Raw genomic sequence first — 22580 nt, 5'->3', positions numbered from 1 at the left:
AAGAGTCGAGTGTTCGAATCAACAAATTTTCTAATATAAGCCTAGGGCAAATCATACATCATATTAAAGGTATTGTTACAAGAAACTAATTGGCAAAAACAGAATTCAATTATTTCAATCCGTTTCAAAATGGCAGACTTTTTTAATGTTGAAATTTACGGAATACCCTGTATTTTTTTATCCATTTGAGTTTTGTTTAGTCTGATTCCAATTTCTTCCTCACGAGAAACTCAGCTTCATCCTGATAATCCTCATGACTACTTTAGAGTATTTTGATGTTGACCTACAACTGAGTTGCAGATTGTAACATGATAAAAGAGTTAGAAGCATCGGTCCTAGAGGGTCAGCTTGTAACATGCTGTACTTCCAGCACGCTGACTACTCTGTGCTTCATACCCTTCTTGGTCAACTGTTTACCAGCAAAGTGATGTTTCTGGTGTTTGATACTTATTATTCTGGGAACTAGACAATACTGGTGCTAGAATAAATAAATAAAGTGGCCACCTACAGAAATAAACACACTTTATTTACAATAGGATGAAAGTGCAGATGTACAATTTTCACTTCATGGTGTAAAAATCTACTATAAATAAAAACAAAAAATTAAATTTACAATTATAAACAACATAAGTGGTTATTCAGTCGATGGAATGGCGTTCATTCAGTGATTGTTTGGCCGAACTTGGCCAGTCTGCGCCGCCGAGCTTCCTCCAGTTCTGGAGCTACTGGGGCCCTAGGACTCTCTGAGCTACTGGATCCTGAAGCTTCATCCCTGTACACACAATCGCTACTATTTAACCTCTCAATAAATCTATCACATATAACTGTTTTCACAGAGAACCCTTTCTGAGATAAATACTAGGTGTATCGTAAGAAAGTAACAGGTTAGAGAGAAGGATATTTATAACTTTTTCCATAGCAATATAAGGTCCTACTGTTATTACGAGGCGTGTTCAGAAAGTAAGTACCGTTTCATTCTAATGCCGCCATAGCGCTCTCTGATTGTTTAAAATGTTTAAGACAATTAATGATCCCGCCGATTGTGAGATTCGTTCTGTAATAAGATTTTTGAAAGCAAGGAATGTGAAACCAGCTGAAATTTATTGTCAACTTCGAGATTCTTACGGGGAAGTCGTGATGAGTGAAGGAATGGTGAGAAATTGGGTTAGAATATTCAATTGTGGTCGAAATAATATGCATGATGAGAATCGCAGCGGTCAGCCCTCTCTCGTTACCAATGATCTGGTAAGGGCAGTTGACGAAAAAATCCAAGAGAACAGGTGTTTTTACTTCGACAACGCTATCTGACGATTTCCAACAAATTTCAAGCACTCTTTTGTACAAAATTGTTACTGAATCCTTAGATTATCACAAGCTGTGTTCCCAATGGGTTCAAAAATTCCAAAAATGCTCACCGACATGCACAAGACCAAGAGAGTCAGAAGTCCTTTAACTTTTCTTCAGTGATGATGGTGAGGATTTTTGTAACAAAATTGTGACAGGTGATGAAACTTGGGTCCGTCATGTCACACCGGAATCCGAACAGCAGTCAATGGAGTGGCGAAACACGCAATCCCCGAAGAAACAAAAATCCAAGACCACAATGTCTGCACAAAAAATTATATGCACTGTCTTGAGATCGGGATGTTGTTTTGCTGATTGATTGTCTTCCAAGAGGCGAAACCATTAATGTAGCAAGGAATTGCGAAACCTAACAAAACTAAGGCAGGCAATTCAAAACGAACAGAGGAATGGTCAGTAACAGCATTATGTTACATTTGTTCAACAATTTCATTGGGAACAGTTCGATCACCCGCCCTACAGCCCGGACTTGGCACCATCTGACTACCAATTGGTCCTGTACATGAAGCGCGTGCTATAGGCTAACGCTTTGAAACTGCCGTGGAGTCGTGGCTACATTCGTTGGCGGGAACCTTCTACGAAGAAGGTATAGACAAATTGATCACCCGTTACAAGTGTTTGAACATCAGTGGGAACTATGACGAAAAATAGTTTAGGGTTTTGGCTTTCATGTAGAAATAAAATTGTGTTTAAAAAAAATTGTTTTACTTGTTTTTTTTACGGTATTTACTTTTTGTACATGCCTGGTATGTTCTTACTTTTTCTATATCTAAAAAAACATTCCCCATTTCTACTGAACAAATTTTGCATAACATGATTTGAAGTAAAAGATACTACTAACTTCAGTTGTATAAGACCACCATGCTATTGTATGAGCAGAACTCACTGAGAGCTAGAACCAGGATCAGATCCTGTTGCTGGAGTAGGCTCACTAGGGGCAGCTGGTGTTGTGTTGACAGCTGGGGAGCTCTCGTCAGGGACTGTTGATGAACTGGCTGCTGCGGCACCACTGTTTGCACTGGCACTAGCACTGGTACTTGCACTGGCACTGGCATTGCTGCTCACCTGACTAAAAATCAACATTTATTAACACTAAATCTCATTTTTTCAAACAAATACAATATTATTAAATTTAAATTAAAGCCAAATAAAACAGGTACATAAAAAATTGATCACAAATTTTAATTAACTATTTAATATGTAGTAAAACTAATTGATATATGTAAAGTGTGATAAATAATGCCAATTTGTAATCTTGTCATAGCTGTTTCTCTCCCCTCCCCAAAAACCCTAATTTTTTTATTTAATGATAATCACCTGGATTATTAATAATGTTCACAAACCATTAACCATAACAATAAATATCAACAGAAAACACATGTTACACCATTTTATGTTAGGAAAAACGGTACTTTCTGATTTAAGAGGCCACCTATTCAAAGCACGCTGCTGCTGATGTGATTAGGTGATTTACGTTTACTAACCTAACCTATGTAACCTAACTGTTAGTACTTATAGTGCAACTGCCCACCCAAAGTTGCTAAATCCCATTAATTATCTGTGGCCTCCGTTTAATCACGCGTTGGCGTATCGTTCTGTGTGGTAATCAGAAAGTACCAGAGTAACAAAGCAAATAGGCTACAAGAATGTGAGGCTGTGTACCTAGCAGCAGCGGCGGCGGCTGCAGCAGCAGCTGTGTACTGCTGCATCATGAGAACAGAAGTGTCAAGCAGAAGCTGGATGTTGTGTAAACAGCGCAGTCTCGCCTCCACCCCTTCACGATTGGCCTCCTCCATCTGCCGCAGCTGTTCTGGGGAGAGACCGGCCAGGTCTGCTGGTGGCATGGGTGGTGGGACATCTACACACAACTCTTTTGTTACTTTTGTTGTTATTTATGTATTATGTACATTTTGTTATTGGTCGATGATAATCAACTATTGTTTTATCATGTTAATATTCTATTATGTTGACTATATAGTTTTACAGGATAATAGGTTTTCGGACATTTGCCATTGTTATGGTTACAAAAATTACAGCATATTGTTTCAAGGATTGGAATCTATCCTCTTCGTCATGTGGGGGAGGTATTAGTACATACAAAAATAAAGGACAGAAAGAAGAAGAGAGTTCAAACATACCAAAAAAGCTGCTTGGAATCTAGTCCACAGAGAAGTATAGTCACTGCAGAGAATGCAAGTCCCGAGCACAAGTCACGAGTACGAGAAACACAATCACACATCACACCGGCACGGATGAAAGTGGGATACTAACATGTAAATTGTTGTCGGCTCTTTCTTTGGCACCGCGTCTTGTCATCTGACACAATGGAACAGGAAGGCGATAGTCAGGAGGAAGAAGGGGTAAAGGCAAGCCAATTCCGGCCCTATATTTTGGTCCTGATCCTTACTGTCCTGGTGTTTGTACGAATTTTGTGTACATACACAGGATAGCATATGCGGATGACATAATGATATGGGAAAATAGGGAAGAAGAGTTAGAACGAGAGTTAAACAAATGGGCAAAAGTGGCGAAGAAAGAAATATGGTTTAGAGATGAACATACAAAAATGTAAAGTAATGAAAGTAGAGAGAAGGGATGGAAATAACAAAGACGTGTTAGTTGAAGGAAAAAGACTTGAAAAGGTGAAGGAATTCTGTTATTTAGGAAGTATCATAACAGATAGGGGCACAATAAGAGAAGAGATAGGAAACAGAATATGGAAGAGTGGAAAGTTTTTCAATATGGTAAAGAAGATTGTGTGGAGTTGGAACATTGGGAAAGAATCAAAAGTATTGATGTATAAATTTTATTTCCAACCAATTTTATTATATGGAGCAGAGACGTGGACGTGGACTAAAAATGATTTAAGCAGATTGCAAGCTGCAGAAATGAGATTTTTAAGAGGGATAGAGAAGACTACAAGAAGAGATAGAATAAGGAACGAAATAACTAGAGAAAGATTGAAGGTAGTTTCACTGCAAGAGACAATGGAAGGAAGAAGAATACAGTGGATGGGGCATGTGAAGAGGATGGGAGATAATAGAATGCCTAGAATAGCACTGGAGAAGGAGGAAGGAGGAAGAAGACCAAGAGGAAGACCGAGAGGAAGATGGGAGGACCAAGTGTGGAAAGACATAGAGAGAAGGGGACTACAGAAAATACAGGTGGATGAAGAGGAGACCTGGAACGATAGACTAAAGTGGAGGAGGCTGTGTACGACGACCCGTGAGAACGGAAACGTCTGACGATGATGATGATGATGATGATGACACAGGATAGATTCCAATTCTCGAAAAGTTATTCCTTTTGTAACCATAACGGTGGCAAAAGTCCAATATCCTGTTATCCTGTCCAACCTTCCATCGTCAATAACAAACTTTAAGCAAAGATATTTAGTTTTAATTGTACTGTTTTTATTTTATTTAACTTTAATTACACTGTTTTATTGACTTAGTCATAACTGGAATATGGGTGAAATGTTGCATTGACTACTTAAATATAATAAATACTAATCATTGAGTAATTAAAATACATCATATGAACTAAAATATTACATCATATGACAGCGTTATGGTTTTTTGCCCTCTTAGTTACAACACAAGAATAACACATTAATTGACACACACCAACTGATAACTTTCATTATTTGAGCATGAAACAGTTTCACTGCAGTGCATCTGAGACCAAATTACTTTTGCTTTAACCGAGAAGTTAGCACCGATTTTATTATAACTATAAAATGAGGAGAACCCGTTTTTGTAACACTACAAGAGCTTGCCTGATGGCATAAAAGATGGTCAAAAGACGTTTCACAACTTGTAACACTTGCTTAAAGACTAAGAGAATCTCAAGACATTGTACTGCTTTCTTCCAAAGTTGATAAATTATTTGATATCTCAAAAGACTTGAAAAACAACTGCAGAAAATAAACCATTGATTATCTCTGATTATAACAACAAATTAAATGGTATTGACATAACTGACATGATGAACTATACTCTTCTAGATGAAAGATGTACAATTAACCCTGAATCTGCCTAGCAACTAACGATTGGTCAGTTGAAGGTTTTGGAAATTTACTAAGTGACTACTTACTGACAACTGTTCAATTTAAACGTTTAAAAAAGTTTAAAATCCAACAAAAGAGTGAAAAATGATTTAACAAATGTTTTAGAAAAGTAAAAAAGGTGAGTTAGGGTATTATTTGAGAAAGTTTGACAATAGTTTCCAACATTTATTTCCTGTAAGATATATTTGTCTTATAACATGCAGTTGGACTACCATTGCCAAGAGTGATTTTTGTTCTTCCAAACAGCCACTATATTATTTGCTTATGTTCAAGTATTTAAACAATCTGTAACTCACTCTGATCTATACACTGAAGGTTTTGTTTTTTGTTTTGAAAACAATTTTAAATTAGTGATATCTTAACAAGGAAAATGTAGCCTATTCAATTTCATTATTTTACTCAGAAATTCACGAGGTTGGGTTTAACCTTTTCCTTCTTTTTATTAAGTAATTAATTGCTTTTAAAATAATAAATACTGTTTGCACACACTTTTTATGTAGCTAAGTTTTTAAAAATAAGTTTTTGAGAAATAATTGTTTTACAAAGATGATATTTTCTCTTACAATAGCGTATAAATCCTTTTTTAGTAGCAGATGTTACATATTGATAGGAATTTCTTTGTTATAAAAATATTAACTACTGTTTTCAGAGTAAAAAACTTATGTTTAATAGTTCTTAACTGAAATATAAAAGTAAGTTTCTTTGTATTGTTTTCTAGTAGTCAAATTTACAGAGGGGGGGAATGCAAACAGAATAAAATTCTATAATTTATTATATGATTTATTTATACATTTAATGGCCGTCAAAATAACATTAGATTGGTATATTATTAGCCCTAAAAAAATTATTTAATAATAATCAATTTGGTATTTTTTACAATTTGTTTCAGAAACCGCTGAAAACCGTTTATCCATTCAAATTCTATTCATAGAAAACACCCTTGTATTAATTCACAGTAAAACTGTTTACCTTACAGATATTTCAGATTTACAAATCTGAGACACAAAGAGAAGACAAATTTATTGTGAGTTGATACGAGGAGTGTTTTCTCTCAATAGACCAACAAATAAAGAATTTATAGTGGTTTTATGAAAAATTGTAAAATCTCCAAACAAACAGTGTGGTTTGCAAAAACAGTCCCGGGAACAAACTTTTTCACTACAACGCTCATAAGAATACAATTGTAGTAAATTATATTTTTATTTAAATTTATATAACACAACATTTTTCACACCTTATATGTATTTATATGAGAGTTTTGTTATTATGAATCGGCAGTCTTCTTTAATCTTCTCATTGACTTTAGAGACAATTTCATTGGTCACAATGCTTGGCCGTTCACTTCATTCCGTCATCATGCACATTAGTTCGGCCATTTTGAAACCTAATGTGCCACTGACCTACTCCATCATCAGTAACCACATAGTTCCCATTTCACAGAGTTGGCGATAAATCTAAATTGGTTTATTGTGCTTAGCCAACAAAAACCGTATCACCGACCGCACTTCACAAATCACGGAATTTTCAATTTTGTTGTACATTTTAAACTGCTATTGTAAAACAACTAGGAGCCACAGTAACCTCTCACTAGCACGGCTGGATATCCACTGAATGGAGAAACGCCCTGACATAAGAATGGCTGCGAAAGTCCCACTAGTGGCTACAGAGCGAAACGTAATCTACTTTCTGTATAGTCCTCGTAGATGTCAAATCAAATCAAATCAAATCCATCTTTATTCACATATACATTGAGTACAGTGTTGCGTCATAACAATAATAATGAGAGTAGTTTCAGTTCTATAGACTCCTCCAGTCCTGAAACTCCTGTATGGTGTATATGGATCGGTCTAAGAGCCAGTCTGAGAGTGCTTTCTTGAACTGTTTATCCTGTAGTTTCTGTAGGTCTTTTGGTAGCCGGTTTAAAGAAGGCAGCACCTCGATAAGAAGGCTTCTTTTCATACAAGCTGAGTCGATGTGCCTGTAGTTGAAAGTTGTGTCTGTTTCGGGTGTTGTAGTTATGTTGATCCACCAATCTGGCTTGGTCTGATCTTAACGCATATATTATAACTTCACGTATGTATAGTGAGGTTATTGTCAAAATCTTGAAATCTTTAAAAAGCTTCCCTGCAGGAGTCTTGTGTTTTAGTCCTTTTAATGTTCGTATTGCTCTTTTTTGTATTACTAACACCCTTTGCAGATTTGTTGCGCTTGTGCCTCCCCATACTACGAGCCCATATCTTATAGGTGTGCTTCAAAGTGTGCCCATATCTTAGGATGTCTTCATAGATGTAGAGCGCAGGTACTGTTAGTATGCCTAGGGTTCTGATAGGCTTGACGACAGCTTTGCTGGGACTCCAGGTTTGCAATTGTCCTAATTGCCTTCTTTTGTAGTACAGGTACTCTCTTCAGATTTCCTGAGGAGCTTCCCCAGATTGTAAGACCATATCTAATATGAGATTCTACTAGAGCGTAGTATGCCATTTTTGCCGCTTCCTGAGTGCCAACCCATTTAATGCGCTTAACAATATAGACACCAGTGCTGATTTTATTGCAGATGTTGTTTACATGGTTTGCCCATGTGAGTCCATTATCTAGAGTTATTCCTAGAAACTTAATCTGATCAGCCACTGCTACATTGGGGATACTAGTGGGTAGAATTTTTTTTCTGCTAAAATGTACTCGTGTTGTCTTGTCAGGGTTTATTGCTAAATCATTTTGTTTACTGTAGGCTATGGCTTTTTGAAGAGATGCAACAGAGTTATCGTACAATTCTTTGAGCTGTCATTTTTAAAAGGAGGGTTGTATCGTCTGCATACATTATGCAGCTGGTACTGTAGTTGTGAATTAGAGCTGGGAAGTCGTTAGTCAACAAAATGAATAGAATAGGTCCCAGCACGGATCCCTGAGGAACTCCTCTTGTTATTGGTTTAGGATCTGATCTGAACATGGTAGTAAGGCCAGCTGTAGTATGTTGGATATCTACAACTTGGGATCTCTCTTTAAGGCAGCTGACAAACCATTTGTTTTCTAAGCCTCTTACTCCTAAAGTTATAAGTTTTTTAGAGATCAGCTCATGTCCCAAACAGTCGAAAGCCTTGCTGTAGTCTAAAAATAAGGCTGTTACAAATTGTCCCTTCATCTATGCTGTTGATTATAGACTCAACAAGGCTTATGATGGCAGAAATAGTTGATTTTCCTTTTTGGAATCCATGCTGGACAGTCAGTAATTAAGGCTTGATTTTTGAGATGGGTCATTAACCTGTTTAGTACTATTTTTTCTATAATTTTTGAAAAAGTTGAAATTAATGATATGGGCCTGTAATTTTTTGGGTCGGTTTTTTGGTCCTTTTTTATGCTTTGGATATACCCTGGAGTCTTTCAGTTTGGTTGGAAACTGCCTAATGAGAAAGATTTATTTATTATGGATGTGAGAGGGTTAGTTAATTCTTCTGCACAGTGTTTTATGGTTTTTCATGAGAATTCGTCTATGCCACTGGATGGTTTGTTTTTTAAGCTATGTATGACTTGATTTTTACTTCTTTGCATGTTGTGGGAGTCAGATAAAATGATTGTGTTAAAGGAGTTTTTGAAGGTTTTGATCCTCTTCCAGTCTGCAGCCTCCCAATTGTTGATTGTTCTGTTGAACTGTTACTTCTGCTATCTGAGTAAAGTAAGTGTTGAATTGGTCAGCTACCTGAATAGGATTGTCAACAACTGTATTGTTGATGTTGAGCTTAGGGCAGTTTTGACTAGGTTTTTTGGCATTTCTTTCTGTGTTTATAAGATCCCATACAGCTTTTGACTTATTGTTAGAGGTAATTATTTTCTGTGCATTAGCATTTTGCTGCAATGTCCTTAGTGTGATGTCATACGTCTTTTTTATGTCTACCATTGTTGCTTTGTCTTGTGCCTTTCCAGTTAATTCATAGGTTTTCAGGGCCCGTAAGTAGGCAGCTTTGATTTCAGCTGATTCTCCGGTCATAGTAGTCAATAGGCTTGCTTTTTGTTTTATTTTTGTTCTTCCTTTGTGGGCAAGATATGTCCAAGGCAGTTCGCAGTGCTCCTTCGAAAGTGTTAAAGGCTTTATCAGTGACTTTCCTGAATACCTTCACGAACTACTGCTCTATGCTAATGTATGCAGACAATACAGTACTCTTGCTACAAAATTATGAATCTACATCTCTTCAACCACACTGAACTGTCTCATTTTTTAATTATCTTCTTGCTGTTTGTATTTCAATTAGTTGACACCATTATAATCTAAAAGATTAAAATACAGAATATTGAATATTGTCTACTGATTCAACCATATATTCTATACTTACAAAACATTTAAATTGTGTAAAAAATTGACCCATAGGTTATATTATCTCTGACACTTTTAATTTGTATAGATTTATAAAAAAATTAAGAAAGATCTTTTGACTTCACTCGACTTTTTAAAGAAACGTGGATCTCACACTTATCAACATAATTAAGATGAAAATCTTCAGAGTTTGCATTCCATGTAAAACTGTAGGACTCACTTGCCATATGATGTTACAATTAAGGACACTGTCTAAGAAACATTTAATTTCTACTAATTACACTTCACTCGTCCACTACATGGATGTAATGGCAAGATAACATATTTGACGAATCAAAGTCATTCAGCAATTTATTTGCCCAATGTGTACTTACATACATCACTTTCATTGACAATGAGTGGAAAGTGGAGATTGAAAGCAACTGCTCCTCAACAAGAACTGCTATCAGGTATCCTGCATTACTGAGAAGTTGACACTCTCATGATGTAGTCTTCTCTGTTAATTTTATCACTTTACGTTATTTATTCCTCAGTTACTTATTTAGTTCTTATTTTATTTTAAAAGTTTGATTTTTCAAAGTAACAACAGCTGCATTGCTGGTTTCTAAATTTAAAAACTAAACAAAATCACAAATATGTAACTTCACCCGTAAGATTTTCCAACTTATTGATTCAACATTGAAATGACAAGATGTATTTTACTTCATTGATATCATAACTTACTGAATGGCATGAAGGGGAAGGGCGGACAGAAGAATGGCATGTTGGTGGGGGGAGGAGGGGGTGCTGACGATTCCCCTGCACTGGTGCCTGCTGTCGGACCAGCCTCTCCTCCTGCAACAACAAAACTACTGTATTCTCTCACTTCATGAAATTAATATCTTTTGTATTAGTTCAACACTTGAGCACCCGTCATCATTTCTGAATTATACACCTGTTTTTAAGGGTTTTGTAGGCATTCTTTGTAAAATGTATAAACAATTTTAATTATAATTTTTAAGGATTACGATACCACCGCTCTTTTCACCCAATTCATGATACCATTATTCTATTTTATTACGAATTATGTATAAAATCAACAAAGTGCCTAAAATAATCTCTGAAAATCACGATTTCACAATATAATAACAAGCGATATTATTGTTAAAACATGTTATAGTTCTACTCCCTGTATTTTAAATGTAGATAGGTCACCAAATTAGCAAATTACTGCAGTTTTATAAATAATAACTGCATACAGATCCTATTTCCTACATTTATTTTCACACACTGCCTCAGGCTTGCTTCATCTATTCACAAATGATGACAGTAAACAAATTACAATTGTTAAAGTATGTTTTTTGTATTGTATTTTGTGTATGGAAACACGTAGATAAATAAACAATTAGTGTGGTTTAGTAAACAATATTTAGATTGCAGTCCCTACTATCTATGTTTCTCTATGTCTGTACATCACCACATGTCTATTAGGTCTAAGCACGGACGTCCTTTTCTCAACACTACACAAACAGAATTTTTTTTATTTCTTGTACATCTCATAATTTATGTAGTTTAATGTTCTCTATAAGAATATATGTATCTTAATACCTCACAACGTTTTATCATGACTAAGGGTGGTTTGAGCTTTTGGCTTACCACTCCCACAGGCCTGATTTGCTTTAATGGTAACAAAACAAAATCATTTAACATATCATATTCTTAGTTAATTATTAATGAGAGCAAACAGCGGGTTTTTATTTAGTGAAAAAAATAATGATGGAAAAATGTTGTAAGAACCATCACTTCATGATTTTGGAACTTTACAATAATTTTCCGAAAATATTTTAGTCTTGTACACGAGATAATGAGAGACAAACTAGGATACCACAAGATTTGTACTTATGTACCAAAACTGTATACCAATGACCACAAAACAAAAAAGAATGAGTTCAGCCACAGATTTTTTTTCTCTGTATGACTTTGAAGGAGAAGAATTTTTAGACAGAATTATTGTTGAAGATGAAACTTGAATTGCCAATGTTAGACCTGATACAAAGTAGCAGTCAATGCAATGAGAACATACCGTTTCTCCAAGCAAGCCAAAGAAAACCTGTTAACTTTATCAACAAACTTTCCATGGTTACAGTTTTTTGGTATGCTAAAGGCCAAAGGCTCATTGATTTTATGGAACTCGGTACGAGCAATACTTCTCAAGACTACTGTGACACTTTGAAAAGACTATGAGAGTGAACTAAAACAAGTTGATGACACATGTTGTGTTCATGCCTGACAACACATATCCTCACACAGCTCAAAGGTAGTGTTGGGCTAAATTACTAGTCGACTACCTGTTTATTTGACTAGTGCCCAAAGTAGTCAACTGGTCAGTTGACTTGACTAGTCGTAGTAGAACTACTAAATATGAGTCACAATGCGTTTTCAATGTACTGTAGCGTTTTGCTAGAGCTTATACTTGAAACATTGACGACTAGTAAATTTAGATGACTGATGACTAGTTATTTATACATTAAAGTATAAGATGTAAACTTGTTCATTTGCTAGTAATGAAAACCTTCAGATAACACAACAATAGACTGTACATTAATCGACTAGTTTATTTCAGTATAAATTTAGTTAAAATTCATAATAATTAAAAGTATAAATTAGGAATTTTAAAGAAAATACTCAAGTTTTGTAACATGGTACAAGTACCGTCAATATTAAATACCAAATTTCTTTTTTACTTACTATACAGCAGACTACATCATTGGTTTGAATTATATTATTTTTATTTTGTATTAGAATGTAAGAACAATATTTTATTAATTTTTTTTTTTTTAACAAGTCCTTCTTTCTATCATTTGCTACTTGTTCGGCAATTAAAAAAGTTTAGAGTGGACTGAGGTTGCTAGCAAACATGCCTTTTTTGCAAGTAATAAATATCTGAAATTATTTTTTTTAATGTCTCACAGAGGCGAGGTCAAAAACCATCTGGGTTTCGAGTGGCCACAGGAGTAAGTAAGTAAGTAAGTAAGTAAGTAATGTCTCACAAAAAGGGAGAGGGTTTTTTATCTTTCAGCTAAAGGTAGCTCCAAATAGTTTGGAACTATAACAGCAATTACGGCTGACGACTAGAATTATCATTGGCAACAGTAGACTTCTTTTCGTGTCCAGACAAGAAAAACTAGTTACTAGTTTTCACGACTAAGTCGGTGTTTGAATGTAGTCGACTCTTACTAGTTGATTGTTAAAAGTAGTCAATAATCCCATCACTACTCAAAGAACAATTCAACTTTTGGTCCAGTTCAAATGGGATGTTTTTGATCATCAGCAATATGCCTGGACTTGGCTCCTAGTGGCCTTCACCTGTTCCCAAACATGAAGTAGCTTACATCTCAGTGATTCGCCATAAGACAAAGAGCTCATGGCTGTCTTATGGCCAACTACTGTGACAATCTACAATAATCACAAGTGGCAGATATTTATGCAGAGGTTATTTCAAAGACTCTTCAAAGAAGTCCTTGAAGCTTTAGGTACCTGAAGGTTTTCAGGTATATAATACAATTTTTTCATCTTCACTGGTTTACTTATATACTAAAACGAAGGTCATCTTCTGGATAACTCTCGTACATAAAAGGATTAAACGAAATTAGAGAAATTTCCAGTAAAAAAAAGAATCCAGTATAATTTGAATTGTAAACAGCAATACTTGCACTTGTTTTACACAACAATGAACAATGCAGACAGCATTCACTCAAAATAAAGAGTCAATGACATCTGGCTTCAGACTATAACATATAAAAGCACTGATTGTCACCTTGTTGTGCTGGTGGTGGGGGTTGAGTGGGCCATGTGAACGGGAACTGTGCAGGGGGGCGTGGAGGGTCCTGAGGCCGCGCAGGGGGGCCCCGTGGGGGCTGGGGAGATCCTGAGGTACGCAGGATGTTGAGTCGACAAGTCGGGCAAGTCTGCTGACGCTGGAACCAGGAGCGGAGACAGGCTGTGTGGAAGATGTGGTTACATGGCAGCTTTTTGGATGCTGCAACAACAAAACAGTAGATAAAGTTATGAATGATATTCTAAACACAGTCATGGTTTCTTGATACTTCAAGAATAACGACTGAAAGCAATGTTCAAACTGGAAAGCTTGTTTGAATGTTACACTGTAAAGTCACTCACAGTAAATACAGTATTAGTAATCTACATTTAAGAGATGACACTCCTTACAGACAAGTCATGAGTTTGTTTAAATAGTACACACAAACACAAATACAACCTGCTCTGTTATGTGCGAATGGAATGTTGTTGTTTTTTAATGAAAGACAATAAATCAACACACAACACTGTGATTTGAAACACTGACACTACACAATCTTAAACAATTTATCAATACCAAATATTGTTTCTACACTATTAACTGCCTACATGATATAAATTATATTTTGATAAGCTCCTAACATTTAATTGTTAACAAATTATTATTACTCTAAAAATTCAATAGCAAATACCTCACGATCTTTAGAAATATAAGAATACATTTCAACATCAAGTTTAAGACCTATGACAAGTAACGCCATTTTCAGTCACCTCTTTACTTACTCGCTACATGTGGTCAATATTGTTTTCCTAGCATAGTCAAAAATTTCTGATTTTCCACACAGCCTTTTATAAAAATCAGATGGCGTTATTGAATGTTCTCGGCTTTATCTTACAAGCAAATTCACTTGGTTGACATTTTTATTGTCTTGTCATGCATAATTTACTACCATGAAGATTGTACTAACATAAATCTTATATTTTTATACATCTTTCAAGTACTAAGTTTAAAATGTTTTAACCAAAGAAAAACTAAACAGACAAAGTAACACACTGATTTTGAGGTAAATGTCTGTTTCAAAGACCTGCACAGGCACATTCATTGTACCATTATATACGTTATTTTCAACATTTGTAAAGAATAAAATTCAAGAGTACAAGAAGACATTAATTTGCTTTAACACTAATATTGCAATCAATAGTTATCAGTAATATTATAAAACTATTATAGCAATCATCTTTTAGTTGTTACTTCTTCATTTGTTGTTGCAAAATACTAATGTTTATTTTGGCCTTCAATTTCTACAAAATCATATCCTGTTCACTGTCCATAGATATCATAAGTTACTTTATATGAATCAATTAATTGAATTTATTTCCTCAAAATAGCAATACAACTTTATAAATGTTGTCATAAATTAATAACATTTATGTGTACCAAAACAATCTAAATTATGTGGTAAAAGTATGATACTTTGTATTGTTCACGTGTATGATTCACAAATAAAATCTGTATTTTAAATAATTTTTTACATGAAAAACTTACACTTTTGGTACAATACTTATAAAGATCAAAAGTATTATGTAAATTAAACGCTACTAAATATATCTGCTCATAAAACAAAAAAATGGTGGTAGTTAGTCTAACACATTATGTCAAAATAAGGTTTTAAATTCGAGACTAGAGAAGCACATAAATGGAAATGTTTAAATGCAGAATTTGACTCACACAGACTAGAAAGTGGAGCACACAGTTGTTGAATGGTTGGAGGTCACAACTAGATAATATTGACAACACACAGCTGATAACACACATCTACTTATGGCTCTGAGGCAACTCTTCATTTGATTATCTCAGAATCATAAACATAATGTTACCCTACAAATTAAAAGATATTTCTTGTAAACTAATTTATTGCATACTTGTCTGTTTAGAGTTCACATATAAATTAAATTTATTAATATGATAAAATTACTACTTGTGTAATATGCTAAATAAATTCTAATTTGTTCTCTTATTGCAGTATTCACATTGTAAACTTAACTGCTCTTTATTAAAGAACTTATTAAATAGTGTATCTACTCCTTTCAATAATAAACATTGATTCATTGTTTCAACATGACTTTTAACTCAATAAAGGATAATTTGCTTGTAAATAAGAGGATAATTTGTTACATTCTCAGTTGTAATATTTATAATATAATAATTATTGTCAGTATTTTTCTTACAATAATTACAAGTTTCATAATATTTGTATACAACATTTTTGTAGATGTTCCTATTTTATTTCTAAAATGTTTTTGCTATAAGGTACAATTAAAAAATATTACTCATCTGGTAAAACATACATCTGTAATATTTTTACCGTAAGAAATGTTAGAGTAATATATAAACTTTATTTCTAATTGTCAAGTTTCGGTGTTGTTATTTTCATACATTTTTACTATCCTGCATTAGGGCTACACTAAAATAATTTGTATTAGAGAAACTATGGATCAAATTTTATAACAAAAAACTATTTTTGTTTGTTTGTACAGTAAAACTGTGCTGTCTTTTATATAAAAGCCTATTTCTATTTCATGGTGTTTCCAGCATAAATAGTAGTTACATTATACCAGTTTCTTCTTCTTGGAATATATTACTTAATGTATAAACAAACACTCCAATCATTATTAAATTTTATTTTTTTGAGGTCTTTCGTGTTCAAGGAATACATCAGACCCACATAACGGAATTAAAAGTGGTTAAAGTAATAATACAAACAATTTATTACTTAAATAAAAACACTTTTCATTAAACATACAAGGAGAAAAACATTTTAAAGACCTGGAGGTTTGCCTATTGTATATGTAAAAATTAATATTTAATTACATTAAAGGCAGAAACAGTGAATTTTGGAAAGACCCTATTTACTAACCATATCAAATTCAAAATGGTCAGTTGTATTTTTTATAGTTAATAAATCTAGGAATGGGAGTTGATTGTCATATTCTATTTCACAAGTGAATTTTATAGAAGGGTAAAACTAGTTGAGAGAATTAATAAAATCTTGAAAATTTTGTTTCTTGTTAAAAACAGCAAAAATATCATTTACGTATCACTTCCAGATTCTTGTAATGGTTATATTGTTTTCTTGTATGTATTCCTCTAGTGTGTAGAATGGGTGGGTCCTTAGCCATTTCTGCAGTGCCAATTTCAAGGGTTTCCCCTTCTTCAATTGCAGCTCTGGTGGTAAATGGTTAAAAGTTTCCTCCCATTGTACAGTTGAAGATGGTGGTTTGGAAGGTTGTAGAGACCAGATTGCCTTGTGTGGTGTTGGTGTATATCTCTGTTTCTGGGTAGTTCTGCTGCATCCGCATGCAGTATTAGCTCGTGGATGTAGATTGCAACAACTGTGAGAATGCCCAGGTTCTTAACCATTTCTCTGCAGCTTTCCATTCTTCCAAGTCCAGCTAGAATCCTTATGGCCTTCTTTTGTAGGATAAGTATTCTTTGCAGATTTGTTGCTGATGTTCCCCCCATACAGCTATTCCATACCTTAGGTGAGTTTCGAATAGTGAGAAATATGCTGTTTTTGCTGTTTCTGTGCCGCTGATAGATTTGATTTGCTTAATGACATATAGGCTTGTGTTAAGTTTGTGGGTAAGATGGTCAAGTTGTGGGGTCCAGATCATTTTTTCGTCTAGTATTATACCTAAGAATGAGGCTTGTGTTTCCATTTCTATGTCAGGGATCACTGGAACATCAGCTGCTCTTCTCCCAAATGCCAACTGGCTGGTTTTTGAGAGATTGATCACAAGATCGTTTCCGGAGCAATATTCATATGCTGTGTTGAGGGCGAAGTAGGAGCTCACTGCAAGCTTATCTGTTGTTGTCTCACGTAGCAGGAGGGTGGTATCGTCCGCATACATGAGGAGTGGACGAAAGACCTCTTAAGTGGTGAGGCATGTCATTTATAAATAAAATAAATAAGGCTGGTCCTAACACAGACCCTTGCGGCACACCTCGTTGTACTGGTAGGGGAAAGGATTTAACTTCTCTTGTGATTCCTTTGGTTGTGTGTTTGAGTTCTATCAATTGTTTTCTGTCCTAGATAGCTTTTGAACGATTTTTTGGCTCTGTTGGTCACGCCCAAGTGTTCCAGTTTCTTAATTATTCGTTCATGGCTGAGGCAATCAAAAGCCTTGCTTAAGTCCAGCAGAATAGCTGTTGTCAGACTGCCTTCTTCTAAGCTGTCAATAATGTACTCAACCAGTGTAATCATTGCTGTAGAAGTTGATTTGCCTTTTGTGAAACCATGCTGGTTGTCTGACAGTAGGTTGTTTTCGATACAATGAGTTAAGAGTCTCTTGAGGACTATTTTTTCACACACTTTTGATATGGTTGAAATAAGCGAGATGGGTCTATAATTCTCTACTGTAGTGTTATCTCCTTTCTTGAATTTGGGATAAACGAGATTAACCAGTTAACTTTAGCATTATGAATAACTTTTCTGTAACAGAGTTCTTTATAGGAATCGATATTTTAATAAATTTATGGAATATTTTGTTTTTCTTACAATTTTTTAAAAATTGTATATCATTAGATAAATCTTACTTTTTGTTTCAGATGATATAGTTTGTTGAGTTGAGAGGACTTTTGATGAATACTTTCTACCAGTCCATTTTCTTATTGGAATGTATTACTTAATTTTAAAACAAACACTCCAATAATAATTACATTTTATTTCTATGAGGCCTTTTGTGTTCAAGGAACACATCACCAGACCCACATAACTGAAATAAAAATTGTTAAAGTAATAATACAAACAATTTAGTATTTAAATAAAAACACATGACTTTAAAAATACAAGGAGATAAAATGTTAAAGCGCATTAGGTATGTCTACTGTATATGTAAATACAGGTAGTACTGTAGTTGTAAAAACAGTTAATTGTAATTGTAAAAATTATCTAGGTTTTCTTATAATTTTGTAATGGCAAATTTAATACAATAATCACTATTTCTTCAATAATTAAATTTAACAAGTATATAATTTACCTGTGACCATTTCCTCTCGACAGATCATACAGCCGCTGTCTGCAGCTGCAAGCTCCTCAGGTGTGGCATCAGGATACAGAATGTTCATATTTAACAAGTATATGACTGACCTGTAACCATTTCCTCTCGACAGATGATACAGACATTGTCTGCAGCTGCAAGCTCCTCAGGTGTGGCATCAGGATACAGAGTGTTCATATTTAACAAGTATATGACTGACCTGTGACCATTTCCTCTCGACAGATGATACAGACGTTGTCTGCAGCTGCAAGCTCCTCAGGTGTGGCATCAGGATACAGAGTGTTCATATTTAACAAGTATATGACTGACCTGTGACCATTTCCTCTCGACAGATGATACAGACGTTGTCTGCAGCTGCAAGCTCCTCAGGTGTGGCATCAGGATACAGAGTGTTCATATTTAACAAGTATATGACTGACCTGTGACCATTTCCTCTCGACAGATGATACAGACGTTGTCTGCAGCTGCAAGCTCCTCAGGTGTGGCATCAGGATACAGAGTGTTCATATGTAACAAGTATATGACTGACCTGTGACCATTTCCTCTCGACAGATGATACAGACGTTGTCTGCAGCTGCAAGCTCCTCAGGTGTGGCATCAGGATACAGAGTGTTCATATTTAACAAGTATATGACTGACCTGTGACCATTTCCTCTCGACAGATGATACAGACGTTGTCTGCAGCTGCAAGCTCCTCAGGTGTGGCATCAGGATACAGAGTGTTCATATGTAACAAGTATATGACTGACCTGTGACCATTTCCTCTCGACAGATGATACAGACGTTGTCTGCAGCTGCAAGCTCCTCAGGTGTGGCATCAGGATACAGAGTGTTCATATTTAACAAGTATATGACTGACCTGTGACCATTTCCTCTCGACAGATGATACAGACGTTGTCTGCAGCTGCAAGCTCCTCAGGTGTGGCATCAGGATACAGAGTGTTCATATTTAACAAGTATATGACTGACCTGTGACCATTTCCTCTCGACAGATGATACAGACGTTGTCTGCAGCTGCAAGCTCCTCAGGTGTGGCATCAGGATACAGAGTGTTCATATTTAACAAGTATATGACTGACCTGTGACCATTTCCTCTCGACAGATGATACAGACGTTGTCTGCAGCTGCAAGCTCCTCAGGTGTGGCATCAGGATACAGAGTGTTCATATTTAACAAGTATATGACTGACCTGTGACCATTTCCTCTCGACAGATGATACAGACGTTGTCTGCAGCTGCAAGCTCCTCAGGTGTGGCATCAGGATACAGAGTGTTCATATTTAACAAGTATATGACTGACCTGTGACCATTTCCTCTCGACAGATGATACAGACGTTGTCTGCAGCTGCAAGCTCCTCAGGTGTGGCATCAGGATACAGAGTGTTCATATTTAACAAGTATATGACTGACCTGTGACCATTTCCTCTCGACAGATGATACAGCCGTTGTCTGCAGCTGCAAGCTCCTCAGGTGTGGCATCAGGATACAGAGTGTTCATATTTAACAAGTATATGACTGACCTGTGACCATTTCCTCTCGACAGATGATACAGCCGCTGTCTGCAGCTGCAAGCTCCTCAGGTGTGGCATCAGGATACAGAGTGTTCATATTTAACAAGTATATGACTGACCTGTAACCATTTCCTCTCGACAGATGATACAGACGTTGTCTGCAGCTGCAAGCTCCTCAGGTGTGGCATCAGGATACAGAGTGTTCATATTTAACAAGTATATGACTGACCTGTAACCATTTCCTCTCGACAGATGATACAGACGTTGTCTGCAGCTGCAAGCTCCTCAGGTGTGGCATCAGGATACAGAGTGTTCATATTACGGATGGCTCGCCGAGACAATATCACATCGTTGAATGCCTTCTTGAATGCTCTAAAAACCATTCACATCTTAATAACATACAGTAGTGAAAATATTTTTTTAAACAATATTTATAATCATAAAATAAGGATTTCAAGTAAGTGTTAATGAACTAGTGTTGTTAGTTAATTCTAAAGTGGAACATGTTTTAATTTTAAGTTTGGACATCTGAGTTTTGGGTATTTCCTCTAGGAATAGCAAAGATTTCCGATAAGATATTGTTCCGACAAAAGAATAGTTACCACTACGCACTAGATAGCAATTAAAATTGTGAAATCTGTGATACAAAGACAGTAAATACTTAATGCATTACCACAGGAAATATCAGAGTTGTAACAAGGTTTGACTGTTCTTAAATAGATGTTTTGTATGAGTTTATAGCAAGACAAATAGCATACCTCATGGTGTAATACATTGGACGGAAGGCAAATAACGGCAACATGGATATTCGAATCATGATGGCCATGAATAAAATGTACAACACCACTTTGAAGAAACCTGTAACATAGCATTCAGTTGATTATCTATAATCAATCGCTTGATCCATTAAGAAAAAGTAAACATTTACTGCAAAAGACAGCAGGTTTGAAAAGGACTTTGAGCCAATTTATAAGAATAGAAGTTAATAAATTATATTTTTTATAAATAGATAATTTATTATTGTAAAATGTAATAACTTTTGGGTATATACCTGAAATACTCAATATTTATCAAAATAACAAGTATGTTCAATATTGAGGACATATGTATGGGGACTGCCTGGTGAATTAGCTGTGGAGTAGTGTCCGAGAATGTAAATTACATTTATACAGTATTGTTTACACATATTGTTCAAGTATACACTCTTTATTAAAAATAAACAATGTTTACTAAGTTTCTTTTAACTACCAAATACAATTTAAATTCAAGTTATGAACATTGTAGTGCAAAATGACCAATTACAATTTCTTGTTAAATTTTGCCAAAAATTTACCATATTTACCATATCATATTGTGAAAATATGAACCAAAATTCTATTACAAGGTAAACAAACAATGAATAAACAGACATATAGAAACCTACCCATGATGAGTTCAGTGTAGAGCAGAAACACAGCCTTGTTCTCCCACGGATTGTCACTGTGCAGAGCAATGGTGTGGAGGGTGTACTTGATGGCGATGTTGGCGATAATGGTGAGCAGGATAGCATACTCAAATCCAAACACCAGTTGAACAGATGCCCCCTTGGAAATAGTCGACTGGTATGCGTGAGCCAACAGGTCCAGGTCGAGAGCTGCTAGCAGAATCAGCAGTGCTGCACAGTAAATCATCTACATTGTCAAAAATTTGTGTTACCTTCCTGCTTGAGCCAACAGGTCCAGGTCAAGAGCTGCTAGCAGAATCAGCAGTGCTGCACAGTAAATCATCTACATTATCTACTTGTCAAAAATTTGTGTTACCTTCCTGCTTGAGCCAACAGGTCCAGGTCAAGAGCTGCTAGCAGAATCAGCAGTGCTGCACAGTAAATCATCTACATTATCTACTTGTCAAAAATTTGTGTTAACTTCCTGCTTGAGCCAACAGGTCCAGGTCAAGAGCTGCTAGCAGAATCAGCAGTGCTGCACAGTAAATCATCTACATTATCTACTTGTCAAATATTTTGTGTTAACTTCCTGCTTGAGCCAACAGGTCCAGGTCAAGAGCTGCTAGCAGAATAGACAATAGACAAACTCCTTTATTAGCATATTCTTAGAGAACAGCAATAGTGTCAAAAATACAATATAATTACAATAAAATATAAAAATGCAATAAAACTATTTAATTGCAAAATACAAATGTTTAAAATTAGAATCAGTGTACAATCATGGTAGTGAAGTTAGTAGCTCAAGTGTTCCAAGACTCGGGTGTGTGTCCTGAATTCTTCCAGAGAATAAATTGGGTCAGCACGCAGCCACTTTTCTAGTTGTTTCTTCAGTAACCTTGGATCTTCTGTCTTCATTGTAGATGGGAGAAGGTTAAACAGCTTAGCACCAGCTTAGGAAGGTTTTTTTGCAAATAGCTCAGTCCTATGCAATGGCAGGATAAATCCAGTCCATTTCTTGTGTGGTATCTGTGAAATTGGTCATTTCTATTTAGAT

General features: G+C 35.5%; 1 protein-coding gene across 4 annotated transcripts in view; it reads right to left on the bottom strand.

Moving 5' to 3' along the window:
* Nucleotides 1-505: 505 nt before the first annotated feature.
* Nucleotides 506-22580, bottom strand: part of LOC124353235 (E3 ubiquitin-protein ligase synoviolin A) — a 38627-nt gene continuing 16552 nt past the window's right edge. The window contains exons 5-13 of one of the 4 annotated variants that reach the window (XM_046803149.1): nucleotides 21527-21757; nucleotides 20862-20961; nucleotides 20423-20475; nucleotides 20223-20312; nucleotides 13534-13755; nucleotides 10461-10571; nucleotides 3025-3220; nucleotides 2249-2431; nucleotides 506-772 (exon numbers count right to left, since the gene is read on the bottom strand). In XM_046803149.1, coding sequence (XP_046659105.1) covers nucleotides 658-772; nucleotides 2249-2431; nucleotides 3025-3220; nucleotides 10461-10571; nucleotides 13534-13755; nucleotides 20223-20312; nucleotides 20423-20475; nucleotides 20862-20961; nucleotides 21527-21757 — 1301 coding nt within the window. In that variant the 3' untranslated portion in view covers nucleotides 506-657. Of the gene's footprint in view, nucleotides 773-2203; nucleotides 2435-3024; nucleotides 3221-10460; nucleotides 10572-13533; nucleotides 13756-20222; nucleotides 20313-20332; nucleotides 20476-20861; nucleotides 20962-21526; nucleotides 21758-22580 lie in introns of all 4 variants that reach the window. The other 3 variants (XM_046803150.1, XM_046803151.1, XM_046803148.1) reach the window with 3 other exon arrangements.

Source organism: Homalodisca vitripennis, chromosome 1 (assembly GCF_021130785.1).
Source record: "Homalodisca vitripennis isolate AUS2020 chromosome 1, UT_GWSS_2.1, whole genome shotgun sequence".
Taxonomy (NCBI): domain Eukaryota; kingdom Metazoa; phylum Arthropoda; class Insecta; order Hemiptera; family Cicadellidae; genus Homalodisca; species Homalodisca vitripennis.
Note: the sequence above shows the minus strand (reverse complement) of the source record. Positions and strands in the feature narration are given on the sequence as shown.